The 27,979-nt window shown below is 41.6% G+C and overlaps 1 protein-coding gene across 13 annotated transcripts in view; it reads right to left on the bottom strand.

Annotated features, from left to right (window-relative positions):
* The window catches only part of LOC139752964 (TBCC domain-containing protein 1-like), a 152,165-nt gene that overhangs the window by 120,536 nt on the left and 3,650 nt on the right, over window positions 1–27,979 (bottom strand). Inside the window, exons 1-4 of one of the 13 annotated variants that reach the window (XM_071669102.1) lie at window positions 20,763–21,068; window positions 13,921–14,029; window positions 8,224–8,319; window positions 6,300–6,426 (exon numbers count right to left, since the gene is read on the bottom strand). In XM_071669102.1, the coding sequence (XP_071525203.1) occupies window positions 6,300–6,426; window positions 8,224–8,319; window positions 13,921–14,007 (310 nt within the window). In that variant the 5' untranslated portion in view covers window positions 14,008–14,029; window positions 20,763–21,068. The other 12 variants (XM_071669113.1, XM_071669103.1, XM_071669104.1 and 9 more) reach the window with 12 other exon arrangements.

Below are 27,979 nucleotides of genomic sequence, written 5' to 3'. Positions count from 1 at the left end.
GTGTGTGGACGTATGTATATACATGTGTATGGGGGTGGGTTGGGCCATTTCTTTTGTCTGTTTCCTTGCGCTACCTCGCAAACACGGGAGACAGCAAAAAAAAAAAAAAAAATATATATATATATATATATATACATCCCTGGGGATTGGGGAGACAGAATACTTCCCACGTATTCCCTGCGTGTCGTAGAAGGCGACTAAAAGGGGAGGGAAAGGGTGGCTGGAAATCCTCCCCTCTCGTTTTTTTTTTTCTTTTTTTTTTTTAAATTTTCCAAAAGAAGGAACAGAGAAGGGGGCCAGGTGAAGATATTCCCTAAAAGGCTCAGTCCTCTGTTCTTAACGCTACCTCGCTAACGCGGGAAATGGAGAATAGTATGGAAGTAGCATGGGAATACATATATACATATATGTAAACAAAGAAGAGGTAGTAAAAGCTTTGCGGAAGATGAAAGCCGGCAAGACAGCAGGTTTGGATGGTATTGCAGTGGAATTTATTAAAAAAGGGGGTGACTGTATTATTGACTGGTTGGTAAGGTTATTTAATGTATGTATGACTCATGGTGAGGTGCCTGAGGATATATATATATATATTTTTTTTTTTTGCTTTGTCGCTGTCTCCCGCGTTTGCGAGGTAGCGCAGGGAAACAGACGAAAGAAATGGCCCAACCCACCCCCATACACATGTATATACATACGTCCACACACGCAAATATACATACCTACACAGCTTTCCATGGTTTACCCCAGACGCTTCACATGCCTTGATTCAATCCACTGACAGCATGTCAACCCCGGTATACCACATCGCTCCAATTCACTCTATTCCTTGCCCTCCTTTCACCCTCCTGCATGTTCAGGCCCCGATCACACAAAATCTTTTTCACTACATCTTTCCACCTCCAATTTGGTCTCCCTCTTCTCCTCGTTCCCTCCACCTCCGACACATATATCCTCGTGGTCAATCTTTCCTTACTCATTCTCTCCATGTGACCAAACCATTTCAAAACACCTTCTTCTGCTCTCTCAACCACGCTCTTTTTATTTCCACACATCTCTCTTACCCTTACGTTACTTACTCGATCAAACCACCTCACACCACACATTGTCCTCAAACATCTCATTTCCAGCACATCCATCCTCCTGCGCACAACTCTATCCATAGTCCAAGCCTCGCAACCATACAACATTGTTGGAACCACTATTCCTTCAAACATACCCACTTTTTGCTCTCCGAGATATCCCTGGGGATAGGGGAGAAAGAATACTTCCCACATATTCCCTGCGTGTCGTAGAAGGCGACTAAAAGGGAAGGGAGCGGGGGGCTGGAAATCCTCACCTCTCATTTTTTTTTTAATTTTTCCAAAGAAGGAACAGAGAAGGGGGCCAGGTGAGGATATTCCCTCAAAGGCCCAGTCCTCTGTTCTTAACGCTACCTCGCTATCGCGGGAAATGGCGAATAGTATGAAAAAAAAAAAGAGGGGCAAGTATGAAGTCTGTTGGGGATGAGAGAGCTTGGGAAGTGAGTCAGTTGTTGTTCGCTGATGATACAGCGCTGGTGGCTGATTCATGTGAGAAACTGCAGAAGCTGGTGACTGAGTCTGGTAAAGTGCGTGAAAGAAGAAAGTTAAGAGTAAATGTGAATAAGAGCAAGGTTATTAGGTACAGTAGGGTTGAGGGTCAAGTCAATTGGGAGGTGAGTTTGAATGGAGAAAAACTGGAGGAAGTGAAGTGTTTTAGATATCTGGGAGTGGATCTGGCAGCGGATGGAAACATGGAAGCGGAAGTGGATCATAGGGTGGGGGAGGGGGCGAAAATTCTGGGAGCCTTGAAGAATGTGTGGAAGTCGAGAACATTATCTCGGTAAGCAAAAATGGGTATGTTTGAAGGAATAGTGGTTCCAACAATGTTGTATGGTTGCAAGGCGTGGACTATGGATAGAGTTGTGCACAGGAGGATGGATGTGCTGGAAATGAGATGTTTGAGGACAATGTGTGGTGTGAGGTGGTTTGATCGAGTAAGTAACGTAAGGGTAAGAGAGATGTGTGGAAATAAAAAGAGCGTGGTTGAGAGAGGTGTTTTGAAATGGTTTGGTCACATGGAGAGAATGAGTGAGGAAAGATTGACCAAGAGGATATAAGTGTCGGAGGTGGAGGGAACGAGAAGAAGAGGGAGACCAAATTGGAGGTGGAAAGATGGAGTGAAAAAGATTTTGTGTGATCGGGGCCTGAACATGCAGGAGGGTGAAAGGAGGGCAAGGAATAGAGTGAATTGGAGCGATGTGGTATACCGTGCTGTCAGTGGATTGAATCAAGGCATGTGAAGCGTCTGGGGTAAACCATGGAAAGCTGTGTAGGTATGTATATTTGCGTGTGTGGACGTATGTATATACATGTGTATGGGGGTGGGTTGGGCCATTTCTTTCATCTGTTTCCTTGCGCTACCTCGCAAACGCGGGAGACTGCGAAAAAAAAAAAAAAAATATATATATATATATATATATATATATATATATATATATATATATGAAAAGGTTAGGGAAAACGATTTGGTAAACAGAGAAGAGGTAGTAAAAGCTCTGCGGAAGATGAAAGCCGGCAAGGCAGCGGGTTTGGATGGTATTGGAGTGGAATTTATTAAAAAAGGGGGTGACTGTATTGTTGACTGGTTGGTAAGGTTATTTTATGTATGTATGACACATGGTGAGGTGCCTGAGGATTGGCGGAATGCTTGTATAGTGCCACTGTACAAAGGCAAAGGGGATAAAAGTGAGTGCTCAAATTACAGAGGCATAAGTTTGTTGAGTATTCTTGGGAAATTATATGGGAGGGTATTGATTGAGAGGGTGAAGGCATGTACAGAGCATTAGATTGGGGAAGAGCAGTGTGGTTTCAGAAGTGGTAGAGGATGTGTGGATCAGGTGTTTGCTTTGAAGAATGTATGTGAGAAATACTTAGAAAAACAAATGGTTTTGTATGTAGCAATTATGGATCTGGAGAAGGCATATGATAGAGTTGATAGAGATGCTCTGTGGAAGGTATTAAGAATACATGGTGTGGGAGGCAAGTTGTTAGAAGCAGTGAAAAGTTTTTATCGAGGATGTAAGGCATGTGTACGTGTAGGAAGAGAGGAAAGTGATTGGTTCTCAGTGAATGTAGGTTTGTGGCAGGGGTGTGTGATTTCTCCATGGTTGTTTAATTTGTTTATGGATGGGGTTGTTAGGGATGTGAATGCAAGAGTTTTGGAAAGAGGGGCAAGTATGGAGTCTGTTGTGGATGAGAGAGCTTGGGAAGTGAGTCAGTTGTTGTTCGCTGATGATACAGCGCTAGTGGCTAATTCGTGTGAGAAACTGCAGAAGCTGGTGACTGATTTTGGTAAAGAGTTTTAAAGAAGAAAGCTGAGAGTGAATGTGAATAAGAGCAAGGTTATTACATACAGTAGGGTTGAGGGACAAGTCAACTGGGAGGTAAGTCTGAATGGAGAAAAACTGGAGGAAGTGAAGTGTTTTAGATATCTGGGAGTGGATTTGGCAGTGGATGGAACCACTGAAGCAGAAGTGAATCATAGGGTGGGGGAGGGGGCGAAAGTTCTGGGAGCGTTGAAGAATGTGTGGAAAACGAGATCATTATCTCGGAAAGCAAAAATTGGTATGTTTGAAGGAATAGGGGTTCCAACAATGTTATATGGCTGCGAGGCATGGGCTATGGATAGAGTTGTGCGCAGGAGGGTGGATGTGCTGGAAATGAGATGTATGACAACAATATGTGGTGTGAGGAGGTTTGATCGAGTAAGTAATAATAGGGTAAGAGAGATGTGTGGTAATAAAAAGAGTGTGGTTGAGAGAGCAGAAGAGGGTGTTTTGAAATGGTTTGGTCAAATGGAGAGAATGAGTGAGGAAAGATTGACCAAGAGGATATATGTGTCAGAGGTGGAGGGAACGAGAAGTGGGAGACCAAACTGAAGGTGAAAAGATGTAGTGAAAAAGATTTTGAGTGATCGGGGCCTGAACATGCATGAGGGTGAAAGGCGTGCAAGGAATAGAGTGAATTGGATCGATGTGGTATACCGGGGTCGACGTGCTGTCAATGGATTGAACCAGGGCATGTGAAGCACCTGAGGTAAACCATGGAAAGTTCTGTGGGGCCTGGATGTGGAAAGGGAGCTGTGGTTTCGGTGCATTATTACATGACAGCTAGAGACTGAGTGTGAACGAATGTGGCCTTTGTTGTCTTTTCCTAGCGCTACCTCGTGCATATGAGGGGGAAGGGGGTTGTTATTTCACGTGTGGTGGGGTGGCGATGGGAATGAATAAAGGCAAACAGTATGAATTATGTACATGTGTATATATGTATATGTCTGTGTGTGTATATATATGTATACGTTGAGATGTATAGGTATATGTGCGTGTGTGGACATGTATGTATATACATGTGTATGTGGGTTGGGCCATTCTTTCATCTGTTTCCTTGCAATACCTCCCTAATGCGGGAGACAGTGACAAAGCAAAATAAATATATATATATTTATTCATCAATTCATTATACTTAATGACCATCTCCCGCATGAGCAAGGTAGCGCGAGGAAAGACAAGGAATGGCCCAACCCGCCCACATACACATTTATATATACATAAATGCCCACACACGCACATATACATACATATACATGTCAATGCATACATACATATACACACACAGACACATACATATATACAAGTACATATTCATACTTGCTGCCTTCATCCATTCCCGTCCCCACCCAGCCACACATGTAACAGCACACACACACACACACACACACACCCAGACATCACAAGGCCACACCTCACACCTTAATGTATGCCAAAACTTATGCTCAACTCTGCAATGACTCTTACACATGCGTTTGCTCCTCTAAAAAAGGCTTTCACACCATCGAACAGTTGTTCCCCTACACCATATATATCTAACATCCCATAAAGCATTCCACTTGACTGTCGTATGCTTTCTCCAGACCCATAAAAGCTTTTCCATGGTCATCTTCACCACAAAAATATGTACAGGGGAACAAATCTAAAATATTTTTTTGGTGTCTCAGATTCTAGGTATATTCACACCACTGAATAAGAATATGACCTTCATTTCCTTCTGGCAGCAATAGTATTTGAGATAATTCACTTATCAATATACGTACCTCTCATGAGCTTAAAATGTGTGCTTCTACACAATAGCAACAAATATAGATCAATTGGTCACTCAACTAAGATGACTGAACAGCAGGAAACAATTGCCCTCGTATTAGAGAAGATATCACACCACAATCACCAATGGCTAGTCTGTGTGGATCTTAAGATGGTGACTTTTCTCATGGGTCAGCAGAGTGGATACACCAAGTATCCCTGCTTTATCCGTATCTGGGATAGTAGAGCTAAGGATGAGCACTGGGTGAGAAAACAATGGCCTCTGAGAGAAAACATGGTGGTTGGAGAAAAGAAAATCATCGCAAAACCCTTGGTTGACAGAGATAAGATCATTTTACAACCACTGCACATCAAACTAAGTTCAATGAAACAGTTTGCGAAGGCTTTGAACAAAGAAGGGGGCTGCTTTGACAACGTATGCAGAAAAACAATGGCCTTTAAGAGAAAACATGATGGAGGAAGAAAAGAATGTAATCGCAGAACCCTTGGTTGACAGAAATAAGATCATTTTACCACAACTGCACATCAAACTAGGTTTAATGAAACAATTTGTGAAGGCTTTGAACAAAGAAGGGGACTGCTTTGACTATATATGCAGAAAATTTCCAGCAATGAGCACGGAGATACTGAAGGCAGGTATTTTCAACAGGCCGGAAAAAAGGGAACTCATTAAAGACCCACATTTCCAATATTCAATGAACAAAGCTGAGGCAACCACTTAAGTGCTGTCTCACTGAGCAGATGTCACTAATCCTCCTGATATCCAGGAAGGTAGTACTGGTAATATACCTTCCTGGTCACTGGCTGCCTACCAACTACTACCTACTTAGTATCCTCAACTTACCCTAAAGCTCATAAAAAAACAGCAATGAACATTTGCATGAACAGTGGTAAATGCTGTCTGTTCAATAAGTGTTTATGTGAGCACACTTCAATCACAAAACACAAATTGTGATAATCTCATATGCCTCAGCAAATTTGTGAGCCTATGAATATCTTTCTGTAAGGGAATTTTCAATAATGTCCAGAACAGCAATGTGCACATACAATATACTTAAGGTATTAACATAATCATTACAGTCAGTTATGTTCAAAGAGAGATAAAACAGTCTTTTCAATTCACCCCTCTCTTTCTGTGATGCAGCCGATGCTAGGGATGCCTCTAGTTCCCGGTCACGACCGGGACGTAACTTGGAGAAGAGAAGACATGAAAAGAATACAACCATACTGCATTCAACACTCAGGCCCATCTGCGAGAAGCACACACAAAAAAAATTCAGCTATGAATGTGGGTAACATGAGTAAACATATAACAGGGTATACAATAAAAATTGCAACTACCATATGGTGACCAGTAAGGGTTTCATATTTCACTAGTGATCATGGTAAAATTTTTAACATAATTTTTTGGTGTGGTGTGATAAAATCACTTTATGCCCTTTATTCCTACTAAGGCTTCTGATGCTGTCAGTGCTGAAAATATTCTTTTCTGTATATACAGTAATACTGTCCACTATTTGAAAGGATAATTCTTATTATGGTTTAACCACCATCCCCTCACTTGTGATGGGTTACATTCCTGGTAACACTACTGCAATTTGAGGCACCATAAATCAAGCAAATGAAATCCATAATATAAGGGTGGTTATGTTCCTGAAAAAAATTTCCATATCCAACTCAAGTATGGAATATACATGAAATAGCATAGCTTAAAATATTATACCACATTCTTTCATCAGGCTACTGTGATGATACCTGCACAATACCTCAAAAATTATTCTCACCCAGTTCAAAAAAGATTCTAAAAATAATTTTTTCTTACAGAATATATTTATATCATACATTACTGAAGGAGTAACACAAAAAGGGGTAGAATTTCACATAGAGGAAGGGACTAAGAACATTAACACAAGGTCTGAGTTCAACTGCTGGTCATGTCAGGCACCAGAGATTGCTGTGAACAGGTGGAGGCAGCAAGACAAGTGATCTAATCAGAGAGTGACACGCCAAGGTATTTGACTGGGTGACCGTCACTTGCTGGGGAATACAGTTCTGCCGAATGCTGCAATCAGAATCTCCTGAGGAAGATCACTGAATGGTAAAAAAGTTGAGGTATGTCTCATCTCTAACCAATTTGCTTCCATACCATCCTGTTTTCCACATTTGTCACGATGGATAATAGATAATAAGATATCTTGGGGATGGGACCCAAGTCCAAACACAAAATCGACCCATGTTTCATATACAACTTATACACATAGCCTGAAAGTAATGTACACAAAATTTATAATAATTTTGTTCACAAAACAAAGTTTGTGTAACAATGAACCATCAGAAAGCTAAAGTGTCACAACATCAGCTGTCTATATGGACAATCTGTGGTTGTTCGGCATCACCTTCATTCCTGGCTCTGAAATTATAAGCTACTGATAAGCAATCATTTTCTTGCACTTATTCACACAAAGCAGAGAATAAGCAAAAAAAACCCACTGAGTAATGAATGCAAGTCTGGTTGTGACAATGGTTAGTAACAAACTGGTACCAACAGAGCGTCAGAGCCCAGCATGGGCAAGTGAGGTCAGGTGTGGACTTTTCCACTTGTAATATCATGTAGCTGCTCAAAATGCTTCGGATTTTGGAGCATTTCAGATTTCGGATTAGGGATGCTCAACCTGTATCAAAGTGAGATTATTTCATAACATTAGAAAAATGAGGTTAATTCATTTCAATGTTCCATGTAAAAGGCTTAGGTGTTAGTATTTTATCCTGTACCCAAATCCTCCAGCATCTCAAGTGTGAAATGTCTCAAATCGAAGCACTGAGTCAGGAAAGGTGATAATAAAATCTGGACTATTTCCAAGCAAACCACTGAAAAATCTTGCAAACTAATAAACCAAGTAATCTATCTGTCTATATCACTGATGCCTATTCTCTCTGAGAACTCCCTCAAGGGGGTGGGCACAGCAGAAGACCCCATAACAAGAAAATCAATGTATTACAAGTATTTCTAACACTAGAAACAGTAATAAGATAAAAAATCATTCTACCTTCTTAACAGCAATGTGTTTCCATGTTTCATAGTTAATGTGAGGATAACCTCGTTCTCCTAAATCTCTTGAATACTGCAGCAAACGAGACAACATCTGAAAATCCAAAACTAATAAACCACATGCATGTCTAAAGTTTTCTATTTTCAACTTTTCAACATGCCAGTAAAAATGTCAGTCTCTACACTCCTTGGACAAAGGAATCACAAAACACCATTTACAATATACATAAAATATGATCACATTCTTCAGTTGATAGAATGTAATGTAGAACTTAAGTCTAAATGATTCTGTATGAGATCTGATAAGAAATTTAAGATTTTATTACATATGAAATGTAATCACATTCAGAAAGCATAACCTAAATCAGTTCACAATCCATACATAGTTTTTTCTTTCATGCTTGTTCTCTGTTTCCTGTGATAGTGAGGCAGCACCAGGTACAGACAAGGGCTTCACTGGCTTTCCCGGGTTTCCCTTGTCAGCTTCAATTGACATGGTTCAGTTCATGAAAGCATGTCACCCTATGTATGCACGCATTTCACCCTCCTGCATGTTCAAGCCCCTAGCACTCAAAATATTTTTCACTTCATCCTTACATCTCCTTTTCCCTTCCATATATGCCACATGTGTCCTCTTATACAGTATACAGGTAGAGTAACTTTTATTAGGTAGTAGGATGTTGGCAGCAGCTGCTCATGGTAGTATTACCATCATGACTGAGGAGCGCTGAAGTGGTGCCCAGAACCATCTTGCACTCTCCATGTTAGGACTGCTGGTCCTAATTTCTGTCTCATTAAAATGGGACTACTGGAATAGTCCTGCCATCTTCTCCTTATGAGCACCATACACCTTCCCAAACCTTCTTTTTTTTTTCATAAACATTCTCTTGGTAACTCTTGTCAACTCAAACACTTAAGCATTATCATGACAGAGTTCAAAAGATCTATGGCCCTTAGTCCCTGGCATCATGGTGTGCTAAGAATCTCCAAGTTTCTGTCTGACTCTACTGCCAATGAAAGGGAGGGCTCTGACAGTAGTAGCACTGGCCCATCACACAACCTTTCCCTCTCTATTAGACCTTCCTCTTTTTCTATTCACTATACCAACATTTATGGTCTCTCTAGCAAACTCTACTCCATTGAACACCATCTGTCTTATGTCTCTCCTAATATCTTACTTCTCTCTGAGGCACAGTTGTCTGATGATGTTCTCACTAGTCCCTTCTTCATTTATCTATTCATCATAATTAGTTGCTGTCTCATGCGTTAGTGAGGTAGTGCAAGGAAACAGACGAAAGAATGACCTAAGCCACCCACATACATATGTATATACATAAACACCCACATATACATACCTATACATTTCAATGTACTTTGTTAATCTTTCCTCACTCATTCTCTCCATATGACCAAACCATTTCAATACAACCTCTTCTACTCTCTCAACCACACTCTTTTTATTACCACACATCTCTCTTACCCTTTCATTATTTACTCGATCAAACCACCTCACACCACATACTATCCTCAAACATTTCTTTTCCAACACATCCACCCTCCTCCACACAACCCTATCTATAGCCCATGCCTCACAACATATAACATTGTTGGAACCGCTATTCCTTCAAACATATCCATTTTTGCTCTCCGAGATAACATTCTCACCTTCCACACATTCTTCAATGCTCCCAGAACCTTTGCCCCCTCCCCCACCCTGTAACTCACTTCCACTTTCATGGTTCCATCTGCTGCCAGGTATCTAAAACACTTCACTTTCTCCAGTTTTTCTCCATTCAAACTTACCTCCCAGTTAACTTGTCCCTCAACCCTACTGAACCTAATAACCTTGCTTTTATTTACTCTCAGCTTTCTTCTTTCACACACTTTACCAAACTCAGTCACCAACTTCTGTAGTTTCTCACCTGAATCAGCCACCAGCGCTGTATCATCAGCAAACAACAGGTGACTCACTTCCCAAGCTCTCTCATACACAACAGACAGCATACTTGCCCCGCTCTCCAAAACTCTTGCAATCACCTCCCTAACAACCCCATCCATAAACAAATTAAACAACCATGGAGACATTCACTGGGAACCAATCACTTTCCTCTCTTCCTACTCGTACACATGCCTTACATCCTCGATTAAAACTTTTCACTGCTTCTAGCAACTTACCTGCCACACCATATACTCTTAATACCTTCCAAAAAGCATTTCTATCAACCCTATCATATGCCTTCTCCAGATCCATAAATGCTACATACAAATCCACTGGTTTTTCTAAATGCTAAATACAAATCCATTTGTTTTTCTAAGTATTTCTCACATACATTCTTCGAAGCATACACCTGATCCACACATCCTCTACCACTTATGAAACCACACTGCTCTTTACTAATCTGATGCTCTGTACATGCCTTCACCCTCTCAATCAATATCCTCCCATATAAATTCCCAAGAATACTCAACATACTTATACCTCTATAATTTGAACACTCACCTTTATCCCCCTTTGCTTTTATAGAATGGCACTATGCATGCATTCCGCCAATCCTCAGGCACTTCACCATGAACCACACATGCAATGAATATCCTTACCAACTAGTCAACAACACAGTCACCACATTTTCTAATAAATTCCACTGCAATACCATCCAAACCCACCGCCTTGCCGGCTTTCATCTTCCGCAATGCTTTCATTACCTCTTCTCTGTTTACCAAACCATTCTCCCTGACCTCTCACTTCACACACCACCTCGACCAAAACACCCTATATCTGCCTCTCTATCATCAGGCACATTCAACAAACCTTAAAATACTCACTCCATCTCCTCACTTCACCACTACTAGTTATTACCTCCCTATTAGCCCCCTTCACCAATGTTCCCATTTGTTCTCTTGTCTTACGCACTTTATTTACCTCCTTCCAAAACATCTTTTTATTCTCCCTGAAATTTAAAGATACTCTCTCTCCCCAACTCTCATTTACCCTCTTTTTCACCTCTTGCACCTTGCTCTTGACGTCCTGCCTCTAACTTTTATACCTCTCCCAGTCATTTGCTCTACTTCCCTGTAAAAATTGTCCAAACGCCTCTCTTCTCTCTTTCACAAACAATCCTACTTCATCCCACTACTCACTACCCTTTCTACTCTACCCACATCCCACCTTTCTCATGCCACAGGCATCTTTTGCACAAGCCTTCACTGCATCCCTAAATACATCCCATTCCTCCCCCACTCCCCTTATGTCATTTGCTCTCACCTTTTGCCATTCTGCACTCAATCTCTCCTAGTACTTCCCCACACAAGTCTCCTTTCCAAGCTCACTTACTCTCACCACTCTCTTCACCCCATATTCTCTCTTTTTTTCTGAAAACCTCTACAAATCTTCACCTTCACCTCCACAGGACAATATCAGACATCCCTCCAACTGCCCCTCTCAGCAGATTAACATCCAAAAGTCTCTCTTTCACATGCCTATCAATTGACACATAATCCAATAAAGATCTCTGGCCATCTCTCCTACTTACATACGTATACTTATGTATATCTCTCTTTTTAAACCAGATATTCCCAATCATTAGTCATTTTTCAGCACACAATTCTACAAGCTCTTCACCATTTCCAATTACAACACTGAACATCCCATGTACACCAATTATACTCTCAACTGCCACATTACTCACCTTTGCGTTCACATCACCCATTACTATAACCCGGTAACATGCATCAAAGCAGCTAACACACTCACTCAGCTGCTCTCAAAACACTTCTCTCATGATCACTCTTCTCATGACCAGGTGCATAGGCAACAATAATCACCCATCTCTCTCCATACACTTTCAGTTTTACCCATATCAATCTAGAGTTTACTTTCTTACACTCTATCACATACACCCTCAACTCCTGCTTCAGCAGCAGTGCTACCCCTTCCTTTGCTCTTGTCCTCTCACCAACCCCTGACTTTACTTCCAAGACCACTCTTCCCCTTTACCCTTGAGCTTCATTTCACTCAGAGCCAAAACATCCAGGTTCCTTTCCTCAAGCATACTACCTATCTCTCCTTTTTTCTCATCTTGGTTACATCTACACACATTTAGACACCCTAATCTGAGCCTTCAAGGAGGATGAGCACTCCCTGAATGACTCCTTCTTGTTTCCCCTTTTAGAAAGTTAAATACAAGGAAGGGAGGGTTTTTAGCCCTTTACTCCCACCCCTTCAGGCACCTTCTACAACACGCTGGGAATACATGGGAAGTATTCTTTCTCCCCTATTCCCTTCTTCATATCTAACTATAATCTCCTCTCACAATTCAGTTCAAAGTTTATGTTTGTGCTCATTCCAATGTCAACACACCTGTTGCATGCCTAAAGGGCCTGGAGTCTACAAACATTGATACTGTGTAGCTGAAGGTCTGTCTCGTAACTACCACACTTTTCCTCTGTTTCACCGATTGCTCTTCAAATTCTAAAAATCTTACATCTTTCTTCCACTATCTAAACAGTTGCCAAGAGACTGTGACATCCTCTCACCCTCAAGCCAAGATCCTCTACCTCAGGGATTTCAACATTCACCATAGTGAATGGTTGAATTCCTCCCATATGGATGTTGAAGGGAGTATAACCTTACATACTCCATTCTTAATGATTTAGAGCACACTATCTCCCACACTACCCATATTCCTGACCACTGTGATCACTCTCCTAATATTCTGGATCTGTTTTTCACCTCTACTCCATCCTGCTGTAAGTGCATATTCTCACCCCCAATTATTTTATCTGACCACACTCTCATAAATGTATCTATTTTAATTGCACCTTCCCTCCAACAGCCCCTTCTAAGCATAAATACTGGCACCTCAACAAAGATGAAAGAAATAATTTGTGACATCTTTTCTGACTTTCCTTGGGTAAATTATTATCTCTTATGTGGTGATACTTCTATCTCCACAAAAACGCATTGCTGAGGATACTTCTTTTCTGACTTTCCTTTGGTAAATTCCTGTCACTTATGTGGTGATACTTCAGTCTCCACGAAATGCATAGCAGAGGTTATCCTTGCAGAAATGGAAGCATTTATCCCCTCTTCTTCCAAGACAACCTCTTCATCCAATCCATGGTTCAACTGTTCCTGTTCTGAGGCAATTCAGGTAAAAGGGACCAAGCATATTTGGTTTGGAAAAATTCTTCTTCCTCTGACTCCCATTCAGCTTTAATCATTGCCTGTAATCACTGCAAGCATATTATCCATGAGGCAAAGCATTCTTTATTTAAAGAAAGAACGATAACCTCTCCCTGTAATCCACTAGTAGGTCTTTCTGGTCTTTAGCTGAGGGAATCTCTAACAACTTCTGTCACTATACCTTTCCTTCACTTTTCTGTTTTGATGGCACTTTAGCTGTTTCGCCTGCAGACAAAGCAACTCTCTTTGGTTCCTGTTTCTCCTTTAAACTCCACCTTAGATGACTCCAACATTCCTTCACCTCCTAATGCTCTTCTTACTAATCCTATGCCGCTCCCCATAATCCCTTTTTGGAGAGTCCGAAAAGAGTGTGCCTCTGAACTTGCACCTGTGCTTGCTCATTTTTCCATTTCTGCTACTTGGGAATCCCATTGTAGAGTTTGAGGCTTCTGGAAGTGAAGCCTTATAAATATAATGACAATAATAGATCTCTCATGATTGCTATCTTATTACCTCAATAGAAATCTTGTCTGGAGGAAGGATTGGCAGGACCCCCAATTCCATCACTTCTGGTCGCACCCACAACTGAACTTCTGCCATTCTTCACCTTACATCAACAGATCTAGATAGACATTAAAATAAAGATATATTGGAGAATTCCATCCCATAATCTAACATAAACATAAAATCTAAAATTCAACTAATATGTGGAATGTCAATAACATTACAGTAATAACTAACTGACAGAGGTGTTTGAAAGGGGAACTGCATCAAGAAACAAAATAAAGGAATATACTTTTTCTTTTATTCTTATAACTGAAATCACATTACCAGCACAGATTAAATACTGAGGGCCATAGATGAAAAGATAAAAAAAAGTAATTCATTGTTCTGTGAGATGACTTAAAGAAGCCTGTAAATAAGGATGCAAAGAAATACTTTTTTAGTATAAGAGTGGTGGATAAATGGAACAAAATGACTGACTACATGGTTAATGCAGACAGCATACACTTATATATATTTCAATTTTTAAAAGAGGAAACAGAAGTAACCAAGCAAGGAGTGCCCATCCCCCTTGAAGACTCAGACTGGGGTATCTGAAGGCGTGTGGATGTGACCAAGATGAGAAGAGAGGAGAGATAGGTAGAATGTTTGAGGAAAGAAACCTGGATGTTCTGGCTCTGAGTGAAACAAAGCCCAAGGGTAAGGGGGATGAATGGTTTGAAAATGTCTTAGGAGTAAAGGCAGGGGTTGGTAAGAGGGGAAAGAGCTGAGGAAGAAGTAGCACTACTCCTGAAGCAGAAGTTGTGAGTGTGATAGTATGTTAAGGTAAGTAATGTGGTAGTGGGTATAATTGGGGCACAGGGGCAATTCAGTGTTCTGAATGGAAATGGTGAAGACCTTATGGAGTTGTGCTAATAAAAAGACTGATTGGGAATACCAGGTTTAAAAAGAGGGACATACACAACAATATGTATGTAAGTAGGAGATATGGTCAAAGGACACTATCATATTAAGTGCTAATTGACAGGAATGTAAAAGAAAGACTTTTGGATGTAAATGTGCCAAGAGGGGCAGCTAGTGGGATGTCTGTTCACAATCTTGTGGAGGTGAGGGTGAAGTTTTGTAGAGGTTTACAAAAAATGAAACAAGTCAGGGAGAATAGAGTGTTGAGAGTAAGTGAGATTGGGAAGGAGACCTGTGTGAAGAAATACCAGCAGAGATTCTGTGCAAAATGGCAAAAGATGAGAGTAAATGAGGTGAGGGAAGTGGATGAGGAATTAAAGGTATTTAGGGAAGCAATGATGTCATGTGCAAGAAATGCATGTGGCATGCAATAGGTGGGAGGCAGGCAGATTATGAAGGATAGTGAGGGGTGGGATAAAGTAAAACTGCTACTGAAAAGGAGAGGAGAGGTGTTTGAGCAGTACTTACTGGGAAGGTCAAGGGAAAAAAGGTGCAGGAGTTGAAAAAGGGGGCAAATGAGAGTTGAGGTGATGTAGAATCATTAAACTTTCGGGAGAATAAAAATGGGGAAGGGGGCAAAAGTGGAAGTGATAACAGGTAGTGATGAAGTAAGGAGATGGAGTGAGTATGTGAGTATTTTGATGGACTATTCAATGTGTTTGAAGATAGAGTGGCAGATGTAGGGTGTATTAATCAGGTCGGTATGCAAAGTTAGAGTAATAGAGAGTGGTGTGAAGAGGGAAAGGGTGGTGAAAGCCTTGTGGAAGATGAAATGCAGCAAGGCTGGTGAAGTGGATGGTACTGGTATTGAAATGATCAAAAGGGGCGACCATGTTGTTGATTAGTTGGTAAGGATATTCAATGTATGTATGGATCATGATGAGGTCCCAGAGGACTGGAAGAATGCCTGGTTAAAGATGCTATACAGAGGCAAGGGGGCTAAAGGTGAGTGTTCAAACTAAAGAGGTACGAGTTTAAGTATACCTGGTAAGTTGTATGGGAAGGTATTGATTGACAGGGTGAAGGCACGTACAGAGCATCAGATTGGGTAAGAGCAGTGTGGTTTGTCTGGATCAGGTACTTGCTCTATAGAATGTATGTGAGATATATTTAGAAAAAAAAATTTGTATGTGGCATTTATGGATCTGGAGAAGGAATTTTGTTGGGTTGATAGAGATGCTTTGTGGAAATTCATAAGTATATATGATGTGGGAGGTAAGCTGACAGAAGCAGTAAAATGTTTTCATCAAGGGTGTGAGGTTTGTGTACAAGCAAAAAGAAAGGAGACTGAATGGTTACAAGTGATAGTTGGTCAGCGAAAGGGGTGTTATGTCACCATGGTTGTTTAACTTGTTTATGGATGGGGTGGTGACATAGGTATAACTAAGAGTCTTTCATGACAGGGGCGAGTATGCAGTTTACTAGGAATGAGGGGGCCTGGGAAGTGAGTTAGCTTTTCTTTTTTTCTTTCAAACTATTCGCCATTTCCCGCATTAGCGAGGTAGCGTTAAGAACAGAGGACTGGGCCTTTGAGGGAATACCCTCACCTGGCCCAATTCTCTGTTCCTTCTATTGAAAAAAAAAAAAAAAAAAAAAGAAAAAAAAAAAGAGAGGGGAGGATTTCCAGCCCCCCGCTCCCTCCCCTTTTAGTCGCCTTCTACGACACGCAGGGAATACGTGGGAAGTATTCTTTCTCCCCTATCCCCAGGGATATCCCCAGGAGTTAGCTTTTGTTTGCTGATAATACAGTACTTGTGGCTGATTTGAAAGAGAAACTGCAGAAGCTGGTGACTGAATTTGGAAGTGTTTTAAATGAAAGTTGAAAGTGAATGTGAATAAAAGCAATGTTATTGTGACTGAATTTGGAAGTGTTTAAATGAAAGTTGAAAGTGAATGTGAATAAAAGCAATGTTATTAAGTTCAGCAGGATGGAGGGACACATTAGTTGGGGTGTCAGTTTGAATGGAAAAAAAATTGGAGGAACTGAAGTGTTTTAGATATCTGGGGGTGGAACCATGGAAGCAGGAGTGAGTCATAGGGAGGGGGAGGGGGCAAAGGTTCTGGGAGCACTGAAGAATGTAAGGAAAAAGAGAATGTCATCTGAGAGAGCAAAAATGGGTATGTTCAAAGGAATAGTAGTCCCAACAATATTATATGGATGTGAGGCATGGGTTATGGATAAGGTTGTGCAGAGGAAGGTGAATGTGTGGGAAATGAAATGTTTGAGGACAATATGTGGTGTGAAGCGGTTTAATCAAATGAGTAATGAAAGGGTAAGAGATGTGTAGCAATAAAAAGAGTGTGGTTGAGATGAGAGAGCAGAAAAGGGAAAGATAAAATGCCTTTGCCATATGGAGAAAATGAGTGAATTAAAGGCTGACAAAGAGGATATATGCATCAGAAGTGGAGGGAACAAGGGGAACAGGGAGACCAAATTGAAGGTGGAAGGATGGAGTGAAAAAGGTTTTGAGCAATCGAGACCTGAACATGCAAGAGGTTGAAAGAGGTGCAGAGATAGATTGAATTAGAATGATGTGGTATATTGGGGTCAACGTGCTGTCAACAGCATGAACTAGGGCATGTGAAATGTATAGGGTAAACCATGGAAAGGTCTGTGAGGCCTGGATGTAGGTGGGGAGCTGTGGTTTCGGTGCATTACACATGACAGTTAGAGACTGAGGGTGAATGAATGTGGCCTTTTCTTTTGTCTTTTCCTGGCACTACCTCGCTGAAGAGTGGGGTAGTGATGCAGTTTCCTGCAGGGCAGGATAGCACCAGGAATGGATGAAGGCAAGCAAGTATGAATATATACATGCGTATATATGTAAGAGTTTTGGAGAGAGGGGCAATTTTGCAGTTTGTTGGGGATGAGAGGGCCTGGGAAGTGAGTCAGTTATTGTTCGCTGATGATACAGCACTGGTGACTAATTCAAGTAAGAGACTGTTGAAGTTAGTTACTGAGTTTGGAAAGGTGTGTGAAAGGAGAAAGTTGAGAGTAAATGTGAATAAAAGGTTATTAGGTTCAGTAGGGTTGAGGGACAAGTTAGGTGGGATGTCTTTGAATGGAGAAAACTTGGAAGAAGTAAAGTGCTTTAGATATCTGGGAGTGGACTTAGCAGTGAATGGATGCATGGAAGTGAGTCAAAGGGTAGGGGAGGGGATAAAGTTGATGGGAGCAATGAAGAATGTGTGGAAGGAGAGAACGTTATATCGGAGCAAAAATAGGCATGTTTGAAGGAATAGTAATTCCAACAATGTTATATGGTTGTGAAGCATGGGTTATAGATAATGTTGTACAGAGGAGAGTGGATGTGTTGGAAATGAAATGTTTGAGGACAAATGCGGTGTGAGATGGTGTGATTAAGTAATGAAAGGGTAAGAGATATGCAGTAATAAATAGTGTGGTTGAGAGAGCAGAAGAGGGTGTGTTGAAATGGTTTGGACATATGGTGAGAATGAGTGAGGAAAAATTGACAAATAGGATATATGTGTCAGAGGTGGAGGGAACAAGGAGAAGTGGGAGACCAAGTTGGAGGTGGAACAATGGAGTGAAAAAGATTTTGAGCAATCGGGGTCTGAACATACAGGAGGGTGAAAGGCATGTAAGGAATAGAGTGAATTGAAATGATCTGGTATACCGGGGTCAACATGCTGTCAATGGACTGAACGAGGGTATGTGAAGCATTTGGGGTAAATCATGGAAAGGTCTGTGGGGCCTGGATGTGGATAGGGAGCTGTGGTTTTGCTGCATTACACATGACAGGTAGAGATTGAGTGTGAGCAAATGTGGCCTGTTTTGTCTTTTCCTGGCACTAACCCACTGAAGGAGGTGGAGAATGCTATTTCCTGTGTGGCAGGGTAGTAACAGGAATGGCTGAAGGCAAGCAAGTACAAATATGTACATGTGTATATATGTATATATCTGTGTATGTATATGCTGATATGTATATGTATGTATATATGCATGTGTGGTCGTTTATATACATATATATATATATTTTTTTTGCTTTGTCGCTGTCTCCCGCATTTGCGAGGTACCGCAAGGAAACAGACGAAAGAAATGGCCCAACCCACACCCATACACATGCCTTGATTCAATCCACTGACAGCACGTCAACCCCAGTATACCACATCGCTCCAATTCACTCTATTCTTTGCCCTCCTTTCATCCTCCTGCATGTTCAGGCCCCGATCACACAAAATCTTTTTCACTCCATATTTCCACCTCCAATTTGGTCTCCCTCTTCTCCTCGTTCCCTCCACCTCCGACACATATATCCTCTTGGTCAATCTTTCCTCACTCATTCTCTCCATGTGCCCAAACCATTTCAAAACACCCTCTTCTGCTCTCTCAACCACGCTCGTTTTATTTCCACACATCTCTCTTACCCTTACGTTACTTACTCGATCAAACCACCTCACACCACACATTGTCCTCAAATCTCATTTCCAGCACATCCATCCTCCTGCGCACAACTCTATCCATAGTCCACGCCTCGCAACCATACAACATTGTTGGAACCACTATTCCTTCAAACATACCCATTTTTGCTTTCCGAGATAATGTTCTCGACTTCCACACATTCTTCAAGGCTCCCAGAATTTTCGCCCCCTCCCCCACCCTATGATCCACTTCCGCTTCCATGGTTCCATCCGCTGCCAGATCCAATCCCAGATATCTAAAACACTTCACATATATGTGTGTTTATGAGTAGACTGGTCATTTTTCGTCTGTTTCCCGGTGCTACTTTGCTGATGCGGGAAACCGATTAAGTATAATAATAAATAAATAAATAAATGAATAACTTAATTCTTGATAAACACAAACAGTTTCCCATTACATCAGTAACACCTTTTTCAGTACCATTCAATATGAAAGATAACACATATTGGTCCTCTGCAGGTGTTTCTGTCACATTGAACTATACAAGACACACAAGACTTAAGTAGTCATTTCACATTACTAGTTTCAATGCACAGCTAAAACAAACTTTAATTAAGGAGAAATAGCATCATTACTTTTTCATTTTGTACATTTCAACTAAATTCTTCAATTTCAAGGTGAATTTTGGACCCTAGGTGAAGTTAGGTGCTTTTCACAGATTTTGTTGACATACACTAGTGCTTCACTAACTTTGACCTAATGTGTCACCTGATCAGCAAAAACTTTCTACCAGATTTTGTTAGGGAATAAGGAGAATGCTTCTAAATAAAAAAAAGTTCCAGTTCTGAGGCACTGCAGACATATATTATGGATTTCATAGAAACATATAACTAGTCTCTTTATAAGTAGCATAAATCTAAAGTGGGGAAGTGTGATTTGGAACAAAGTAAATGTGATAGTGAAGTGGGATATGATGATCTAGTTATATGAGATAAAAGTTAATGAAAGTTACAGATCAACATATTACATTAAAACCTCAACAAACTTCCTTCAACAACCTACTTTTACCTTATAGCTCATAACATTAGAAAATTTGAAAAATATAAGCATACTGGAAATATTGTATACTTTATGGGTCTTTACTGGCGAAATACATGTATAATGTATATGAATCTTGCGAAGTCAGACCAAATCAGTTTCTATTCAATTGTTGAGTTGAACTGGTTGAGCGCTGTTCACTTTCAGTGTATAAGTAATCAAACATGAAAGGAAATGACACAGATTGTGATGATTTGTAACAGTTTCATTTACGACCTACGTCTGTTTAGCTTATAACATTCTCTCCACTATTCTAATTGTGAAGCCGAGTAAAACTGACCACAGGCAAGTTCACGATCTAAGCCACTTTTAATACGTACAGTCCACTAACGTGCGTTTCCTTCACAATTATTAGGTAATTCTGTGGTACACCTAAACCTGAATTTATTTTTCTTGAGAGTCTAACCTGGGCTCATAAATCCACTATCTTCTCATGAGAAACTGATTTTCAAATTCTTGCATTCAACAACAATGGAAGTTAAGCTTTTCAGCTTCCATCTTCTCATTCGTTTCAACAGTTTATAGATGGATAATATGTTTCTGACTTCAAGAAATTGTTATTTACGGTGCTGCTATTATCTGCTGTTACATTTGGACTCCTCACAAAATTCTATAGACGCCAATGTAGTGTTCGGAATCAGCCAGTGTCAGCCTAGTGAGTACCGGCTCTACCGCTAACCGCCCTGCTCCACACTCCCCCCCCCCCCCCCCCAGGGCAACAAGAGAACCCTCTCCCACCCTCCATCCATCCCCCCACCCCGCCACAAGAGAACTCCCTCCCTCCCTCCCCCCCGCCACAAGAGAACTCCCTCCCTCCCTCCCCGTCACAAGAGAACTCCCTCCCTCCCCCTCGCCACAAGAGAACTCCCTCCCGCCCTCCCCCCGCCACAAGAGAACTCCCTCCCTCCCTCCCCCTCGCCACAAGAGAACTCCCTCCCTCCCCCCGCCACAAGAGAACTCCCTCCCTCCCTCCCCCCCCGCCACAAGAGAACTCCCTCCCTCCCTCCCTCCCCCCCCGCCACAAGAGAACTCCCTCCCTCCCTCCCCCCCCGCCACAAGAGAACTCCCTCCCTCCCTCCCCCTCGCCACAAGAGAACTCCCTCCCTCCCCCCGCCACAAGAGAACTCCCTCCCTCCCTCCCTCCCCCCCCGCCACAAGAGAACTCCCTCCCTCCCTCCCCCCCGCCACAAGAGAACTCCCTCCCTCCCTCCCCCCTCGCCACAAGAGAACTCCCTCCTACCCTCCCCCTTATTGATAGACACCCCTCCTCACTCCTCCACAGCTTCCCAGTTTAGACTTTACACCAATTTCTTTTCCTTCAGTAAGAAAAACTTCATCAACGAAAACTACGAGGGTAAAAAATACTGTATGATTAACCTATGATGCGCACATAACAAGCACTCACACCAGCTGCATTTCTTCCTTGTTCCCATATTAATAAGGTAACACCAGGAACAGAATAAGAAATGTTCTCATTCGCTCACATCCATCCTCTAGCTATCATGCGTGATGCAGTTATACAACAGTCCCTTATTATTATTATTATTATTATTATTATTATTATTATTATTATCATTATTATCATTATTATTAGTATTATTACTATACTTAATCGCTGATTCCCGCGTCAGCGAGGTAGCGCATGGAAAGACTAAGAATGGCCCAACCTTTCATACACACACACACATAATACATATATATATATATATATATATATATATATATATATATATATATATATATATATATATATATATATATATATATATATTCTTTTCTTTGTTTTGCTTTGTCGCTGTTTCCCGCGTTTGCGAGGTAGCGCAAGGAAACAGACGAAAGAGATGGCCCAACCCACCCCCATACACATGTATATACATACGTCCACACACGCAAAATATACATACCTACACAGCTTTCCAAGGTTTACCCCAGACGCTTCACATGCCCTGATTCAATCCACTGACAGCACGTCAACCCCGGTATATCACATCGATCCAATTCACTTTATTCCTTGCCCTCCTTTCACCCTCCTGCATGTTCAGGCCCCGATTACACAAAATCTTTTTCACTCCATCTTTCCACTTCCAATTTGGTCTCCCACTTCTCCTCGTTCCCTCCACCTCCGACACATATATCCTCTTGGTCAATCTTTCCTCACTCATTCTCTCCATGTGCCCAAACCATTTCAAAACACCCTCTTCTGCTCTCTCAACCACGCTCTTTTTATTTCCACACATCTCTCTTACCCTTACGTTACTTACTCGATCAATCCACCTCACACCACACATTGTCCTCAAACATCTCATTTCCAGCACATCCATCCTCCTGCGCACAACTCTATCCATAGCCCACGCCTCGCAACCATACAACATTGTTGGAACCACTATTCCTTCAAACATACCAATTTTTGCTTTCCGAGATAATGTTCTCGACTTCCACACATTCTTCAAGGCTCCCAGAATTTTCGCCTCCTCCCCCACCCTATGATCCACTTCCGCTTCCATGGTTCCATCCGCTGCCAGATCCACTCCCAGATATCTAAAACACTTTACTTCCTCCAGTTTTTCTCCATTCAAACTCACCTCCCAATTGATTTGACCTTCAACCCTACTGTACCTAATAACCTTGCTCTTATCCACATTTACTCTTAACTTTCTTCTTTCACACACTTTACCAAACTCAGTCACCAGCTTCTGCAGTTTCTCACATGAATCAGCCACCAGCGCTGTATCATCAGCGAACAACAACTGACTCACTTCCCAAGCTCTCTCATCCCCAACAGACTTCATACTTGCCCCTCTTTCCAAAACTCTTGCATTCACCTCCCTAACAACCCCATCCATAAACAAATTAAACAACCATGGAGACATCACACACCCCTGCCGCAAACCTACATTCACTGAGAACCAATCACTTTCCTCTCTTCCTACACGTACACATGCCTTACATCCTCGATAAAAACTTTTCACTGCTTCTAACAACTTGCCTCCCACACCATATATTCTTAATACCTTCCACAGAGCATCTCTATCAACTCTATCATATGCCTTCTCCAGATCCATAAATGCTACATACAAATCCATTTGCTTTTCTAAGTATTTCTCACATACATTCTTCAAAGCAAACACCTGATCGACACATCCTCCACCACTTCTGAAACCACACTCCTCTTCCCCAATCTGATGCTCTGTACATGCCTTCACCCTCTCAATCAATACCCTTCCATATAATTTACCAGGAATACTCAACAAACTTATACCTCTGTAATTTGAGCACTCACTCTTATCCCCTTTGCCTTTGTACAATGGCACTATGCACGCATTCCGCCAATCCTCAGGCACCGCACCATGAGTCATACATACATTAAATAACCTTACCAACCAGTCAATAATACAGTCACCCCCTTTTTTAATGAATTCCACTGCAATACCATCCAAACCTGCTGCCTTGCCGGCTTTCATCTTCCGCAAAGCTTTCACTACCTCTTCTCTGTTTACCAAATCATTTTCCCTAACCCTCTTACTTTGCACACCACCTCGACCAAAACACCCTATATCTGCCACTCTATCATCAAACACATTCAACAAACCTTCAAAATACTCACTCCATCTCCTTCTCACATCACCACTACTTGTTATCACCTCCCCATTTGCGCCCTTCACTGAAGTTCCCATTTGCTCCCTTGTCTTACGCACTTTATTTACCTCCTTCCAGAACATCTTTTTATTCTCCCTAAAATTTAATGATACTCTCTCACCCCAACTCTCATTTGCACTCTTTTTCACCTCTTGCACCTTTCTCTTGACCTCCTGTCTCTTTCTTTTATACATCTCCCACTTAATTGCATTTTTTCCCTGCAAAAATCGTCCAAATGCCTCTCTCTTCTCTTTCACTAATAATCTTACTTCTTCATCCCACCACTCACTACCCTTTCTAATCAACCCACCTCCCACTCTTCTCATGCCACAAGCATCTTTTGCGCAATCCATCACTGATTCCCTAAATACATCCCATTCCTCCCCCACTCCCCTTACTTCCATTGTTCTCACCTTTTTCCATTCTGTACTCAGTCTCTCCTGGTACTTCCTCACACAAGTCTCCTTCCCAAGCTCACTTACTCTCACCACCCTCTTCACCCCAACATTCACTCTTCTTTTCTGAAAACCCATACAAATCTTCACCTTAGCCTCCACAAGATAATGATCAGACATCCCTCCAGTTGCACCTCTCAGCACATTAACACACACACACACACACACACACACACACACACACACACACATATATATATATATATATATATATATATATATATATATATATATATATATATATATATATATATATATATATATATATATATATATCCCTGGGGATAGGGGAGAAAGAATACTTCCCACGCAGTCCCCGCGTGTCGTAGAAGGCGACTGAAGGGGACGGAGCTGAAGGCTAGAAACCCTCTCCTTGTATTTCAACTTTCTGAAAGGGGAAACAGGAGTCATGCGGGGAGTGCTCATCCTCCTCGAAGGCTCAGATTGGGGTGTCTAATTGTGTGTGGATGTAACCAAGATGAGAAAAAAGGAGAGATAGGTATTATGTTTGAGGAAAGGAACCTGGATGTTTTGGCTCTGAGTGAAACGAAGCTCAAGGGTAAAGGGAAAGAGTGGTTTGGGAATGTCTTGGGAGTAAAATCAGGGGTTGGTGAGACGACAAGAGTAAAGGAAGGAGTAGCACTCCTCCTGAAGCAGGAGTTGTGGGAGCATGTGACAGAGTGTAAGAAAGTAAACTCTAGATTGATATGAGTAAAACTGAAAGTGGATGGAGAGAGATGGGGGATTATTGGTGCCTATGCACCTGGTTATGAGAAGAAAGATCAAGAGAGGAAAGTGTTTTGGGAGCATCTGAGTGAGTGTGTTAGCAGCTTTGATGCACGAGATCGAGTTATAGTGATGGGTGATTTGAATGCAAAGGTGAGTGATGTGGCAGTTGAGGGTATAATTGGTGTACATGGGGTGTTCAATGTTGTAAATGGAAATGGTGAAGAGCTTGTAGATTTGTCTGCTGAAAAAAAGACTGGTGATTGGGAATACCTGGTTTAAAACCAGAGATATACATAAGTATACGCATGTAAGTAGGAGAGATGGCCAGAGAGTGTTATTGGATTACGTGTTAATTGATAGGCGCGCGAGAGAGACTTTTGGATTCTAATGTGCTAAGAGGGGGCAACAGGAGGGATGTCTGATCATTATCTTGTGGAGGCGAAGGTGAAGATATGTAGAGGTTTTCAGAAAAGAAGAGAGAATGTTGGGGTGAAGAGAGTGGTGAGAGTCAGTGAGCTTGGAAAGGAGACTTGTGTGATGAAGTACCAGGAGAGATTGAGTGCAGAATGGGAAAAGGTGAGAACAAATGACATAAGGGGAGTGGGGAAGGAATGTGATGTATTTAGGGAAACAGTGATGGCTTGCGCAAAAGATGCCTGTGGCATGAGAAAGGTGGGAGGTGGGCAGAATAAAAAGGGTAGTGAGTGGAGGATCAAGAAGTAGGATTGTTAGTGAAAGAGTAAAGAGAGGCATTTGGATGATTTTTGCAGGGATGTAGTGCAAATGACTAGATATATAAAAGAAAGAGGCAAGAGGTGAAGAGAAAGGTGCAAGAGGTGAAAAAGAGGGCAAATGAGAGTTGGGGTGAGAGAGTATCATTAAATTTTAGGGAGAATAAAAGGATCTTTTGGAAGGAGGTAAATAAAGTGCGTAAGACAGAAGAACAAATGGGAACATCGGTGAAGGGGGTAAATGGGGAGGTAATAACAAGTAGTGTTGAAGTAAGGAGATAAAGTGAGTATTTTGAAGGTTTGTTGAATGTGTTTGATAAGTGGCAGATATAGGGTGTTTTGGTCGAGGTGGTTTGCGAAGTGAGAGGGTCAGGGAGAATGATTTGGTAAACTGAGAAGAGGTAGTGAAAGCTTTGCAGAAGATGAAAGCTGGCAAGGCGGCAGATTTGGATGGTATTGCTGTGGAATTTAAGAAAGGGGGTGACTGTGTTGTTGAATGGTTGGTGAGGATATTCAATGTATGTATGGTTCATGGTGAGGTGCCTGAGGATTGGCGGAATGCATGTATAGTGCCATTGTACAAAGACAAAGGGGATAAAGGTGAATGTTCAAATTACAGAGGTATAAGTTTGTTGAGTATTCCTGGGAAATTATATGGGAGGGTATTGATTGAGAGGGTCAAGGTTTGTACAGAGCATCAGATTGGGGAAGAGCAGTGTGGTTACATAAGTGGTAGAGGATGTGTGGATCAGGTGTTTGCTTTGAAGAATGTATGTGAGAAATACTTAGAAAAGCAAATGGATTTGTATGTAGCATTTATGGATCTGGAGAAGGCATATGATGGAGTTGATAGAGATGTTCTGTGAAGGTATTAAGAGTATATGGTGTGGGATGTAAGCTGCTAGAAGCAGTGAACAGCTTTTATCGAGGATGTAAGTTATGTGTACGAGTAGGAAGAGAGGAAAGTGATTGGTTCTCAGTGAATGTCGGTTTGCGGGAGGGGTACGTGATGTCTCCATGATTATTCAATTTGTTTATGGATGAAGTTGTTAGGGAAGCAAATGCAAGTGTTTTGGAGAGAAGGGCAAGTAGGCAGTCTATTGGATATGAGAGGGCTTGAGAAGTGAGTCAGTTGCTGTTAGCTGGTGATACAGCGCTGGTGGCTGATTCGGGTGAGAAACTGCAGAAGCTGGTGACTGAGTTTGGTAAAGTGTGTGAAAGAAGCAAGTTAAGAGTAAATGTGAATAAGAGCAAGGTTATTAGGTACAGTAGGGTTGAGGGTCAAGTCAATTGGGAGGTAAGTTTGAATGGAGAAAAACTGGAGGAAGTGAAGTGTTTTTAGATAGCTGAGAGTGGATTTGGCAGAGGATGGAACCATGGAAGCAGAAATAAGTCACAGGGTGGGGGAGGAGGCGAAGGTTCTGGGAGCGCTGAAGAATGTGTTGAAGGCGAAAACGTTATCTAGGAAAGCAAAAATAGGTGTTTGAAGGAATAGTGTTTCCAGCAATGTCATATGGTTGCGAAGCGTGGGCAATAGATAGGGTTGTGTGGAGGAGGGTCGATGTGTTGGAAATGAGGTGTTTGAGGACAATATGTGGTGTGAGGTGGTTTGATCAAGTAAGTAATGATCAAGTAAGTAATGTTTTGGACACTCACATGTTTACCAAATGGCGCCCTCGCTTCGTTCTTCGATGTATATCAATTGACTTATATTTCTCTCTTGTGTCTCTTCTGATGATGTGATTATTAAACGAAAGTGCACTTGAGAACTTATTGTGTTTCATTTTCCCCATGGACTCATAGGAATATCTTGATCACGCGCAATATTGTGATCCAATATTGTGGTATTGCAGTGGAATTTATTAGAAAAGGGGGTGACTGTATTATTGACTGGTTGGTAAGGTTATTTAATGTATGTATGACTCATGGTGAGGTGCCTGAGGATTGGCGGAATGCGTGCATAGTGCCATTGTACAAAGGCAAAGGGGATAAGAGTGAGTGCTCAAATTTCAGAGGTATAAGTTTGTTGAGTATTCCTGGTAAATTATATGAGGGTATTGATTGAGAGGGTG

The sequence above is a fragment of the Panulirus ornatus genome, chromosome 13 (assembly GCF_036320965.1).
Source record: "Panulirus ornatus isolate Po-2019 chromosome 13, ASM3632096v1, whole genome shotgun sequence".
In the NCBI taxonomy this organism is placed as follows: Eukaryota; Metazoa; Arthropoda; class Malacostraca; order Decapoda; family Palinuridae; genus Panulirus; species Panulirus ornatus.
Note: the sequence above shows the minus strand (reverse complement) of the source record. Positions and strands in the feature narration are given on the sequence as shown.